This window comes from Sapajus apella, unplaced genomic scaffold (genome assembly GCF_009761245.1).
Source record: "Sapajus apella isolate SASKATOON/1434 unplaced genomic scaffold, GSC_monkey_1.0 scaffold12, whole genome shotgun sequence".
Lineage (NCBI taxonomy): Eukaryota > Metazoa > Chordata > Mammalia > Primates > Cebidae > Sapajus > Sapajus apella.
This window is the reverse complement of record NW_022436952.1, coordinates 23,540,588-23,554,237: the sequence shown is the minus strand read 5'-3', so window position 1 is coordinate 23,554,237 and position 13,650 is coordinate 23,540,588. Positions and strand designations below refer to the sequence as shown.

General features: G+C 41.2%; 1 protein-coding gene across 1 annotated transcript in view; it reads left to right on the top strand.

The window, feature by feature from the left end:
- The window catches only part of USP43 (ubiquitin specific peptidase 43), an 86,909-nt gene that overhangs the window by 835 nt on the left and 72,424 nt on the right, over positions 1-13,650 (top strand). The window contains exon 2 of the mRNA XM_032279377.1: positions 11,705-11,836. Coding sequence (XP_032135268.1) covers positions 11,705-11,836 — 132 coding nt within the window. The remainder of the gene's footprint in view (positions 1-11,704; positions 11,837-13,650) is intronic.

Sequence of the window (13,650 nt, the reverse complement as noted above, 5' to 3'; positions counted from 1 at the left end):
TAGGGAATGGGACTTTGAAGGCCAAGGCCTCAGAGGCAGGAGGAGATGCTTGCGTTGAGAGCTGAGTGATGAGAAGGATGCGTTCAGTGCAAGATCTAGGACTGATCCAGGCAGGAGGCACAGCAAGTACAATTGCCACAGACCCAAAAGAGCTGAGTACGGAGACGCGGAAAGAAAACCAGTGTCGTTGGAGCTTAGGAGGCGGCTGAGGTTCGCCAGATCATGTAAGACCTAGCAGGCAACGGTAAAGAGTTTGGATTTTATTCTAAACCCAATGGAATCTAAGAACCTGCAGGCCAGGTACCGTGCCGAGTGCCCAGCAAAGGCAGTGAGTTTGCTATTTTGGAGCTAGCATCCTTCTGTGTAAGGCACATGCACTCCCCTACAATGTATTAGCACGGGCTTGCATTTTATTGTCCGCAAGATCACGGTCTACTTACTTGGGATGCTGCAGGGTTATGAGGCTTCGTAAATTGTTTGTATCACTTCACCCGGTTAAAGCAGGGTGTTTGTTTGGGGTCCCAGTTGGATTAAAGAGTTCCTGGTAATTGATGCACATGGCTTGCTTCCTGCTTTAAAAAAAAAAAAAAACGAAAAGGAAAGAAAAAGGAAAAAAGAAGCCCACAGCTCTGCGCAGAGAGCTGAAGCTCCCTACAGACCAGTGATTGTTGTTCTTGGGGGAGGGGGGAACCTGTCAGTGTTCATTCCACAAGCATCACCGCTCTTGAGTTTCAGCCTGAGAAAGCAGTGTTTGCCATGTGACCCGTGAGATGCCAACCCCCACCACCTTCTCTCTTGCCTCCATTAGTGAAGCACTGTTCTGCAGCAGTCAGTGGGTCAAATGGTTGTCACTAAATGTCTCTTTTTGGTGACATTTGCTTGTTAAAAAAGAGACAGTATATTACAGTGGTTAAGAGCAGGGTCTCTGGAGTTTTGTGACCTTGAGCAAGTTACTAAATCCCTCTGGGCCGTAACTTTAACATAGAACCATAATGGTACCTCTTTTGTTACAGGGTTGTTGTATTAAATGAGTTCTATGTAGAACACAGTGCCAGCCCCATAGGAAATGTTCGTTATTCTATCATTACATCTTTTCACCTGCAGAAACCTAGAGGAGGGAGGGAGGTAATCTTTACGTACATTTTCTCTTGCTAGATGAATTCCCATCCAGTTACCACAGCAATGGGAAAGGGTGCAGTAGTTTGAAAAAACTCCCAAATTAGTAATTAGCCTCAGTGACTCATCAGGATTTCCATCTCTCTCCTGCTGTCAAATCCCCAGGGCCTGGGAGCTCCCAGTAAGCCTCGGGGAATTGAAAGATAATCAGGTTTGTAATATGTTAATGAGGGAGATACAATCTGGAATTTCCTGGGATTTTTTGGGTAACCAGCTTTGGAGGGAGGAGTGGAGGATCCCAGAATCCAGGCTTTAAATATTATGGCTTGAAATCTAGGTGAGCTCTTCTTATTTCACAGATGGGGAAACATTCGTTCAACGAATATTTATTGAATGTCCAAAGACCAGACTAGGAATGCATGGAATGCCTGTTGAGTGATGAGTACAAACCCAGATTCTGGGGCTGCTCTCCAGGAGCTTATGGTCTAGATGTAGAAATGGATGTTAATGAAATAATCACACAGGCACATAATTGGAACAGAAACATGTTAGAAAGGACACTTACAAGGAGCTATGACAGTTACAGCAGGAAAATGTAATGGCTTCCCTGGAGGGGTAACCAACCACCTAGTTGAATTTTGAAGGATTCAGTGTCAATGAAGGGCTTGGGAAGATGGGAAAGTGGATTCCAGGACCTGGGAACTGAAATGCCAACCAGGGAAGGAGGTGGGGCCGAGAGGCCTCTGTTCAATGAATTAATAAAAAGCCTGCCTGGCTGGGGAGGAAAGGCTGGAGAATTGGTTGCAGACACACCACATAAGGTTTTGTTAAGGAGTCTGGTCTTTCCTTTTCTCTTCTCTTCTTTCTCTTTTTCTCTCTCCTTTCTTTCTTTGTCTTTTTCTCTTTCTTTCTCTCTTTCTTCCTCTCTCCCCCTTCCCCCTCCCTCCCTTCCTTCCTTCCTCCCACTTTTTTTCTTTTCTCTTTCTTTTTTCCTTCCCTCCCTCCCTGCCTTCCTTCCACTCTCTCTCTTCCTTTTTTCTCTTTTTTCTTTTCCTACCTTCCTCCCACCCTCCCTCCCTCCCTCCCTTCCTTCCTTTTCTCTTTCTCCTCTCTCTCTCTCTCTCTCTCTCTCTCTCTCTCTCTCTCAAGAGAGAGAGTCTCACTCTGTGATGCAGATTGGAGTATAGTGATGCCATCATAGCTCTCTGCAGTCTTCAGCTCCTGGGCTCAAGTCATCCTCCTACTTCAGCCTCCTGAGTAGCTAGGAGTGCAGGCACATGCTACCATGCCTGGCTAATTTTTTAAAATTAATTTTTATAGAGACAGCATCTCACTTTGTTGTCCAAGCTGGTCTTGAACTCCTGGTTTCAAGCAATCCTCTCATCTTTGCCTCCCAAAGTACTGGGATGACAGGCGTAGGCCACCATGCCGGTCTGGGGAGCTTGGTTCAGACCGAGGAAGGGAGAAAACTGAGGGGGCCAGCATGCTGGAGTGTTACCCAATATCAGACCCACAAATGGCATGAGTTTGCCATGTTCCTCCTTCCTGAGCTCAGACTTCCCAACCTCCTACAGACAGTAGGATCACTATTTAACAGCAAATGAATATGTACGGTTTAAAAATCCTGTCCTTGGGCTGGGTGCGGTGGCTCATGCCTGTAATCCCAGCAGTTTGGGAGTCTGAGGCAGGTGGATCACCTGAGGTCAGGAGTTCAAGACCAGCCTGATCAATATGGTGAAACCCCCGTCTCTACTGAAAATACAAAAATCAGGCCAGGTGTGGTGGCAGGTGCTTGTAATCCCAGCTACTCAGGAGGTTGAGGCAGGAGAATTCTTTGAACCTGGGAGATAGAGGTTGCAGTGAGCCAAGATCATGCCACTGCACTCCAGCCTGGGCAACAGTGCGAGACTCCCTCTGGAAAAAAAAAAAAAAGAAAAAGATAAAAGGCCTGTGTATGGTTTTGTCTAGGATTCTTTTTTTTCTTCTTCTTTCTATCTATCTATCGTTTATATTTTACTTTTAGATTCAGTGGGTGCATGTGCAGGTTTGTTATAAGCATATATTGTGTGATGCTGATATTTGGGCTTCTCTTGACACTGTCACCCACATAGTGAACAGTGTCCAATAGGAAGTTTTTCAGCCCTTGTCCCCCTGCCTCTCTCCCTCCCTCCTTCCCTTTGGAGTCCCCAGTGTTTATGGTTCCCTTCCTTATGTCCATGTGAAACCAAGATTTAGCTCCCACTTATAAGTAAGAACATGCAATATTTGATTTTCTGTGCTTTTCTAATGATGTAATTAAATGTTGTGCGTTATAAAAAAAATGTAAAAAATTCTGTAATTTTAACCTCTAGAGATAACCATTGTAAATACACTGATAGGTTTTGAAGTATATACAAACAACTGAAAATTCTAGTTTTATATCCTGCTTTTCTCATTTAAGCACTGTTACAAGACTTTTTTTTCATCTTAATAATACACATCAATCATTAATAATTAAGTCTTTAATGGTTAATATATTATTAAATGAAACAATTCTTTTTTTTTTTTTTTGAGATGGAGTTTCACTCTCGTCGCCTAGGCTGGAGTGCAGTGGAGTGATCTCGGCTCGTTGCAATCTCCACCCCCTGGGTTCAAGGGATTCTTTTGCTTCAGCCTCCTGAGTAGCTGGGATTGCAGGCAAGCACCACCATGCCTGGCTAATTTTTGTATTTTTGGTAGAGACATGGTTTTGCCGTGTTGACCAAGCTGCTCTTGATCTCCTGACCTCCGGTGATCTGCCCATCTCAACCTCCCAAAGTGCTGGGATTACAGGCATGAGCCACTGCACCTGGCCTAAGTGAACCAATTCTTTATGGAGACAATGATATATATTTTTCCAGTATTATACTGTATTGAAGTTTCTCGTATTTAAATCATTATCATCAGCTGTGATTATTTTCATAAGCTTAATTCTTGCAAGTGGAATTACACAGTCAAAGCAGAAATGTGACTGTTTTGTTATCTATTTTTACTTTTTAAATCGACCTTATTGAGGTCTAAATTATATACAGTGAAATGCACCCATTATAAGTATACAATTTAGGAAGTTTTAACATGTATGTAGCTGTGTAGTCACCATCTCAATTTTAAATATTGAGACTTTTCTTTTTTTTTTGCTTGAGACAAAATCTCACTCTGTCGCCCAGGCTGAGGTGCAGTGGCACTATCTCTGCTCACTGCAACCTCCGCCTCCCGGGTTCAAGACATTCTCCTACCTCAGCCTCCCAAGTAGCTGGGATTATAGACATGCACCACCATGCCCAGCTATTTTTTTGTATTTTTAGTAGAGATGGTGTTTTGCTGTGTTGTCCAGGCTGGTCTCAAACTCCTGACCTCAAGTGATCCCCTCGCCTTGGCCTCCCAAAATGCTGTGATTACAGGCATGAGCTACTGTGCCCGGTATGAATTTAGTAAGTTTTAAAAAATGCATGTACATGTGTACCTGTGTAATCACCATTCCAATTTTAACTATTGAATTTTAAAAAATGTTTAAATCACCCTTATTAGATTTGATTAATTTTAGCATCCATATTGACAAATTTGTTTCCAAAATATAGTGAAAAGTTGCAGATGCACTAGTGATGTGTAGTTTTCTGGATATTGGATATACTTCTGTCTTATTAAAATTCCCCTCAGGTTTACTAAGGTATAATTGAAAAAAATTGTATGTATTTATAGTGTATCAGGTGATGTTTTGATACACATACACATTGCAAAATGATTAAATCAAGCTAACATATCCACCACTTTACATACTTACCTTTTGTGGTGAGAACATTTACAATTTATTCCCTTAGCAATTTTCTTTCTTTTTTTTTTTTAATTGTATTTTAGGTTCTGGGGTACATGTACAGATCACGCAGGATTGTTTAAGAGGTAGGGTTTCACTATGTTGGCCTGGCTGGTATTCAACTCCTGACCTCAGGTGATCCGCCTGCCTTGGCCTCCCAAAGTGCTGAGATTATAGGCATGAGCCACCATGCCCTGCCTTCTTGGAAATTTTCAAGTATATAATATATTATTATTAACTATAATCACCATGCTGTATAATAAATCTTCATCCCTTATTAATTTATTGAACAAAAAGAAATGGCATCTTTTAAAAATTTTAATAGGCTTTTGGGGAACAGGCAGCATTTGGTTACATGGATAAGTTCTTTAGTGGTGATTTCTGAGATTTTGGTGCACCCATCACCCGAGCAGTGTACCCCAGACCCAATGTACAGTCTTTTATCCTTCACCCGCCTCCTACCCTTCCCCTTGAATCACCGAAGTTCATCATCTTGTTCTTGTGCCTTTGCATCCGAAGAAATAGCATCTTGTTTTTTATTTTTATTTCTTCGATGAGGGGCGAGGTGGAAGATTTTTTCATGTTTCTTTATTAGTTGTAAGTCTGCTCTTGCAATCATCTGTTCAATGTTCTTATGCATTTATTCCGCTTTGGTCAATGTTTTTACTTGTTTCCGTAGGTTCTTTAACTCTTGTCATATTTGCTACAAATATTTTCTCCAAACCGTCTCCTTCCTCCACGCCAATATTGGAAGATTTAGATTTATTTATTTGTTTTTATTATACTTTAAGTTCTGGGATACATATGCAGAATGTGCAGGTTTGTTACACAGGTATACACGTGCCATGGTGGTTTGCTGCACCCATCAATCCATCATCTACATTAAGTATTTGTCCTAATGCTATCCCTCCCCTACCCCCTGAACCCCCGACAGGCCCCCATGTGTGATGCTTCCCTCCCTGTGTCCATGTGTTCTCATTGTTCAACTCCCATTATGAGTGAGAACATGTGGTGTTTGGTTTTCTGTTCCTGTGTAAGTTTGCTGAGAATGATGGTTTCCAGCTTCATCCACGTCCCTGCAAAGGACATGAACTCATCCTTTTTTATGACTGCATAGTATTCCATGGTGTATGTGTGTCATATTTCTTTACATATATATATATATATATCATGCTGAGAATGACGATTTCCAGGTTCATCCATGTCCCTACAAAGGACATGAACTCATCATTTTTTATGGCTGCATAGTATTCCATGGTGTATATGTGCCACATTTTCCCTGTCCAGTCTATCATCGATGGGCATTTGGGTTGGTTCCAGGTCTTTGCTATTGTAAACAGTGCTGCAATGAACATTCATGTGCATATGTCTTTATAATAGAATGATTTATAATCCTTTGGATACATACCCAGTAATGGGATTCCTGGGTCAAATGGAATTTCTATTTCTAGTTCCTTGAGGAATTGCCACACTGTCTTCCACAATGGTTGAACTAATTTACACTCCCAGCAACAATGTAAAAGTGTTCCTCTTTCTCCACATCCTCTTCAGCATTTGTTGTCTCCAGATTTTTTAATAATCACCATTCTAAGTGGCATGAGATGGTATCTCAATGTAGCTTTGATTTGCATTTCTCTGATGACCAGTGATGATGAGCATTTTTTCATATGTTCCTTGTATGTGCCATATTTTCTTTATCCAGTCTATCATTGATCGGCATTTGAGTTGGTTCTAAGTCTTTGCTATTGTGAATAGTGCTGCAATAAATATACCTGTGCATGTGGTATATTTATTCTAAATCATTATAGTAAAATGATTTAGAATCCTTTGGCTATATACCCAGTAATAGCATTGCTGGGTTAAATGGTATATCATACCTTTTGATAAATATTTGATTTTATGTTCTACCTTTTCTATGGTTATATTAAAAATTTTAGCCATTTGGAATTTATATTAGCTTACGTGCTTAAGCATCAATTTTAGATCTACAGTGATATACTGGAGACATTGCTTTTTAAAAATAAGGATACCTTCTTCATCACTCTTATGTTTTGAAAGTTCTGGACAAAACAGTAAGATGGAAAATGGAAATGGAGTAAAAAATATTACACAAAGCAAATCGCTAAAACATTCTAGAAATCCTTATTTTAGCTTTATCACTGTCATTAATGACATCAGATGGAAGGTAGAAAGTCAAAGAAATAACCATTTAGAACATATAAAATTGGATTAACAACCAGAAATATAAAATGACTAGAAATAATTTTAATAAGAAATGTTAAAAATTATCAATGTTTGGTAAAGAAAACATACACACAGGTAGAGTTATGCCACGTTGAAAGAGAGAAATAACCAAATATAGGGCTGGGCATGGTGGCTTATGCCTATAATCCTAGCACTTTGGGAGGCTGAGATGGGAGGACCACTTGAGGCCAGGAGTTCAAGACCAGCCTGGTCAACATAACAAGACCTCAGCTCAAAAAAAAAAAAAAAAAAAAAAGAGGTAGGTGAGGAACTAGGGAAAGAATAGCAGGGGGTGGGGGATTGGGGAGGGATAGCATTAGGAGAAGTACCTAATGTAGATGACAGGGTGATGGATGCAGCAAACCACCACCATGGCATGTGTAACAAACTTGTACAATCTGCACATGTACCCCAGAACTTAAGGTATAATACATAAATTAAAAAAAAAAAAAAGATGTGAGATAAGTAACCAAATGCTGCAGTTCATTCTTCCCAAGCTAGTTAACTGCTTGGGAACTGCTTTATGCGGTTCTGGTTATGTTTCCATAGTCTTTCTATGGGAATGACTTCTGTAGTCATCAATAGGTTATTCAAAATTTTTTTTGAGAAATACCTGCCAAATACTTTATAATTGGAAAAAGACAAAAAACTGTTAAACACTGTTAAAAAAAACTTTGTCATTTACAAATGAAAATGAAAAAAATTGCTCATGATTCCATTATTCTATGATAACTATTTGCTACTATTTTGCCATCTATTTTCTGGTCTTTTATTTTTCTATCTACAAATATATACATAGAACAATCTCAAATACGTATTTTTGCACTTTTTTCTCTTCTTATGACCAGATTATTATTTTCTTTATCATTTGTATTTCCTCAGTCATAAATTTTAAGGACATCTAATATGATTGTGTCATAAGTTTTCACCCAGATAACTTTGACACGTAAAGACATATCTGCTTGTATCTCTCATTTCCTTAGATGAAATCCCCAAAAATGGAATTGCTGTTTATGGAGAGGGACATTTTTAAGGCCCTATCATGTCTTACTTCTTGAAGTTGTCACTTCCTTTCTGGAAAGATGGTCAGGTACGATAGCCAAGCTAAGATGAAGAGTGTCAGTCTTAAAGGATCATCGTGATTAACTGAAGAGGAATAGATTTCACATGCAAGGAAGAACAAAAGCAAAGTTCTATGCCAGGCACAGTGGCTCATGCCTGTAATCCCAGCACTTTGGGAGGCTGAGGTGCGCAGATCATCTGAGGTCAGGAGTTCGAGACCAGCCTGGCCAATGTGGTGAAACCCTGTCTTTATTAAAAATACAAAAGTTAGCCAGGTATGATAGCAGGTGCCTGTAATCCCAGCTACTCGGGAGGCTGAGGCAAGAGAATTGCTCAAACCCAGGAGGTGGAGGTTGCAGTGAGCCGAGATCATGCCATTCTGTACTCCAGCCTGGGCGACAAGAGCAAAACTGCGATTCAAAAAAAAAGTAAAGGTCTAGACTGCAGAGGTAGGAAAGCATGTTTGGGGCAGCTAGGTGGATTACTTACCTGGAGCTTTGAAACATGGAATGATATGGCTTGGGGCTGAACCAGAGAGGGTGCTTGGACTATTTGGTAGTAAGCAGGAGAATAAGGAAGATTTAGAGTCAGGGCATGACAATAGCCAGCCGAGCTGTAGGAAAATTGGCCTGGTCTACCACGAAGTTAGTGGGTTGGCAAGGGGTGAACCTAGGTAGATATTGTTGTCTGGGTCAGCTGTAAGTGGAACTCAGTCAGCAGTTGGCATGAGACTTTTCTATAGGGGAAGGGTGGAGACATTTGGGAACAGCATCCAGACTCCTTGACAGCTGAGTGATATGAAACAGAACCTGAAAGATGACACTACATTAAAGGGATGAGCTGGTTTTAGAGATTTCATTTCGAAGGGACGGCTGCTCACCCAGAAGAGAATGTTGGTACAAGAAGATGGGTTTCAGGGTTGTTTGAGGGTAGGGCTGCCAGATGAAAAATATACCATGCCCAGCTGACTTTTAATTGCAGATAAAAAATGAATAGCTTTTTAGTGTAAATACATCCCAAATATTGCATGGAACAGACGTATTTCTACTAAAAATATATTCATTGTTTATGTGAAATTCAAATCTAACTGGGCATCTTGTATTTTTATTTGCTAAATCTGGTAGCCCTACTTGGGAATCAACGTGCAGAGAAGCCTGGGGGGAGAATCCAAACTAATGTGATTGGCATAAAGACTCAGAGCCATACTTTAGGAGGCCAAGGTGGGCGGATCACCTGAGGTCAGGAGATCAAGACCAGCCTGGCCAACATGGTGAAAGCCCATCTCTATTAAAAATAAAAAAAATTAGCTGGGTGTGGTGGTGGGTGCCTGTAATCCCAGCTACTTGGGAGGCTGAGGCAGGAGAGTCACTTGAACCCGGGTGGAGGAAGTTGCAGTGTGCTGAGATTGCACCATTGTACTCCAGCCTGGGCAACAAGAGTGAAACTCCGTCTTGAAAAAAAAAAAAGTCAGAACCAGCATTTCAATTAATTAAATCTTGCATTTTTGCTTTGTCTCATCCTAAAGTCTCCTTTATTTTTATTTTTTTTGTGACAGTGTCTCACTATGTCACCCAGGCTGGAATACAGTGGTGCGATTTCTGCTCACTGCAACCTCTACCTCCTGGGTTCAAGTGATTCTCTTGCCTCAGTCTCCCAAGTAGCTGGGATTTCATTCATGTACCACCATGCACAGCTAATTTTTGTATTTATTTTATTTTATTTTTTAGAGATGGTTGCCCAGACTGGAGTGCAGTGGCTATTCAAAGGTGTGGTCCCACCACTGATCAGCACAGGAGTTTTGACCTCCATTTCCAACCTGGGCCGGTTCACCCCTCCTTTGGCAACTTGGTGGTCCGCTGCTCCTGGGAGGTCACCGTATTGATGCTGAGCTTAGTGTGGACACCCGATTGGCATAGCACACTACAGCCTAGAACTCCTGGGCTCAAGGGATCCTCCCACCTCAGCATCCCGAATAGCTGGGACTACAGGCACTTGCCACCATGCCCGACTAATTTTTGTATTTTTAGTATAGATGGGGTTTCACCATATTGGCCAGGCAGATCTTGAACTCCTGACCTCAAGCGATCCACCCGCCTAGGCCTCTCAAAGTATTGGGATTACAGGCATGAGCCACTGTGCCTGGCCTTTAAAAGTCTCTTTTAAATCTCAAGGGAAAATTAAAAGAAAGAATGAAAGGGGGAAAAAAAAAAAAACCCAGACCATTTGATTTAAATGACAGTGGTAAGGATTGTCCTGGTCCTCAGCCTTGCTAAGACCAGTCCCTTTGGCAGACGTGAACAGAGAACACAGCTGCGTGGGATGAGGCTGGAGGCTTGGCTCTGCAGTCTAAGAGTGGGGCCCACAGCCATAATGTGCTGTGTGCATATGCATGTGTGCACACACAGACAAGTGATTTGCTTCCACCCAGATGCCCGTATGCTTACACATGTATAACAAAAGTCCCTGGAAAGATGTTTAAGGAACTGGTAAAAGTGACTGCCCCCTGAGAAGGGGTACCGTGGAATGGAGGCCAGGTAGAAAGAAGACTTTATTATCATCCTTTTTTATTGAATTATTGTTTTTTAGGATGTGCATATATTACTCTTTGAAATAAACTTTTAAAAAGCTGGAATGGGCATGTATGCAGAAAATGACAAAATTGCTACACAGTTTAACAGAAGGACAGTGCAAGGGGTACCAGGAATGGAAACACCACGAGGGCAGTGAGACTTTATCTGTTTTGTTCACTGTTGTATTCCCAGTCCCTAGAATAGTGCCTGGCATGTGGTTGGCACTCAATACATACTTGTCAAAGGAGTGAAGGGCTGGCTCAACCATCTGATGATCTAACCCACAGAAACAAGTTTGTATCCTTAAATTTCATACATATTAGAAAGAGGCAGCAGAGGAGCTACATACATGGTATTTAAGGAAATCAACTTCACTGCAAATGTGGATATTCTGAAAGAAGAAAGAGTGGAAGCTATCAGAATGAGTAAAATCAGTGAGGGAGAGAAAGTTGGGAGAGAAGCCTGTTCATCACATAGGTGAACAGAGAGAGACAGAGTGAGAATACACCAGTGGGGGCAAGACTAGTGGAGCATTGGATTGCAGCAGTCACAGGAAGAAAGCTTCAGTGGGTCAGATGGTCAACAGTATCAAAATATTCAACAGAGACAACCCTGTGGGTTTTCAAAGGATAGGACATACATCAGCAGTCCTCTGGAAAGAAAACTTCTTCCCCCATATACAGAGACCCTCATACTGTTTGGGGACATTGCCCCAGAAGGGTGGACTTTGGCAAGAAAGAACATTTCTATCCTGGCTGTTTGCATGCTGTCATCCCAGGTCAGGGATGAATAATGACCACTTGGTAGACCTGGTGCTCACATAGTCTTCATTTGGTTGTATAAGGGGCCAAATTCACCTCTGAATTTCCTTTTTTCCTTTCAGAATGCAGTTTCCAAGTATGGCTCTCAGTTCCAAGGCAATTCCCAGCACGACGCTCTGGAATTCCTGCTCTGGTTGCTGGATCGTGTACATGAGGACCTGGAGGGTTCATCCCGAGGGTCGGTGTCTGAGAAGGTTGGTCACTCTCAAAACAACACAATGGACTGGATTTTCTTCTTTTCTTTTAAATGTCGACTCAACTCCTCAAAACTGAATCTTGCAGTTGAGATTCTTAGATTCCTATATATTCTGGCTACTATATGCACAGTCTGTTCCCTGCTCCCTTCTCTTAACTATGTTGTTTCAGACAAGGCGTTTCCTCCCATTCTATTATTTCTCATTCTCTTTGTTCCAGTGATATGAATGAATAGAGGTTCATTTTGGCTCAAAATATGAAAAGTCTTTTCTTTGGTCTATATTCCATACATTAATGTGGCCATCCAAGGCCATGAGTACCATTCCTTATTTGCAGACAGTGCCATTTGAACTCTACCATTGCTTCCTCAGGTCTGTATTCTACAGAGCACCAACCGTTAACTTTTTCTCTCAAGACACAGGATGGATGATTTTTACACATGTGCATTTAGCATCCCCAGGTTTTGATGAAACCCCAGACCTTTCAGAGGAGGAAAGCACTACAATAATTTGTTAAAACACAGCTAATCAGTTATGATCTTTATGGACTTTGCTCAATGATGGCTTATGCTGTAATGCTAGTCTTTTATCTCCCACTTAAGAAAGTAAAAGCGAATGAAGTTACTATATTATGAAAGCATTCGTCTGTTCTCATGCTGCTATAAAGAAATACCTGAGGTTGGGTGTGGTGGCTCACACCTGTAATCCCAGCACTTTAGTAGGAGATCGAGGCAGGGGGATCACTTGAGGTCAAGAGCTCAAGACCAGCCTGGTCAACATGGTGAAACCCCATCTCTACTAAAAAGACAAAAATTAGCCAGGCACGGTGGCACACTCCTGTAATCTCAGCTACTCAGGAAGCTGAGGCAGGAGAATCATTTGAATTTGGGAGGCAGAGTGAGCTGAGATCGGCCACTATACTCCAGCCTGAGTGATATAGCAAGACTCTGTCTCAAAAAAAAAAAAAATAGAAGAGAAAAGAAAAAAATGAGATATACCTGAGACTGGATAATTTATAAAGAGGTTTAATTGACTCACAGTTCCACATGGATGGGGAGGCCTCAGGAAACTTACAATCATGGTGGAAGGGGAATTAAATACCTCCTTTCCAAGGTGTCAAGAAAGAGAGAGTGAAGGGGGAAAAGCCCTTATAAAACCATCAGATCTCATGAGAACTCACTCACAATCACAAGAACAGCATGGGGGAAACCCTCTCCATGATCCAATAATCTCCCATTAGGCCCTCCCTCGACATGTGTGGATTACAATTTGAGATGAGATTTGGATGGGGACACAGAGCCAAACCATATCAATGAGTGAGCAAAGTTATTTTAACAACATCTGTGAATAATCTGCTGTAATAGAGGAAAAGTTTCATGAGCTTTGATAATTCCATCTCAGTGAGTGAGCAAAGTTACTTTAACAACATCCACGAATAATCTGCTGTAATAGAAAAAAAGTTTCATGAGCTTTGATAATTAATCAATAACATAACTTTTGATGTATCACATGGCTCATCCAGATGTAGCCATGAGAACTGTTTGACCAGTTTTTTGGTTTCGTTTTAAATCTGGACACGTATTCTCATGTTTTTCATTAATCAAATAAAAAGCTCTTGGAAAGTGCTTAGATCTTTCAACCATCACCTTCCCATCCCTTCAGTATTTGCTTGGAGCCCATCATTCTAGTGTAATAAAGAATGAACAGTACAGGAAGCTTAGTCTTTTTTTCTTGCTTGTTTCCTTTATGTTTTCCAGCTGTTACCTGTCTGTTTTTCTTTCTCTTTTAAAATGTCATCTTACAACTTCAAGAAA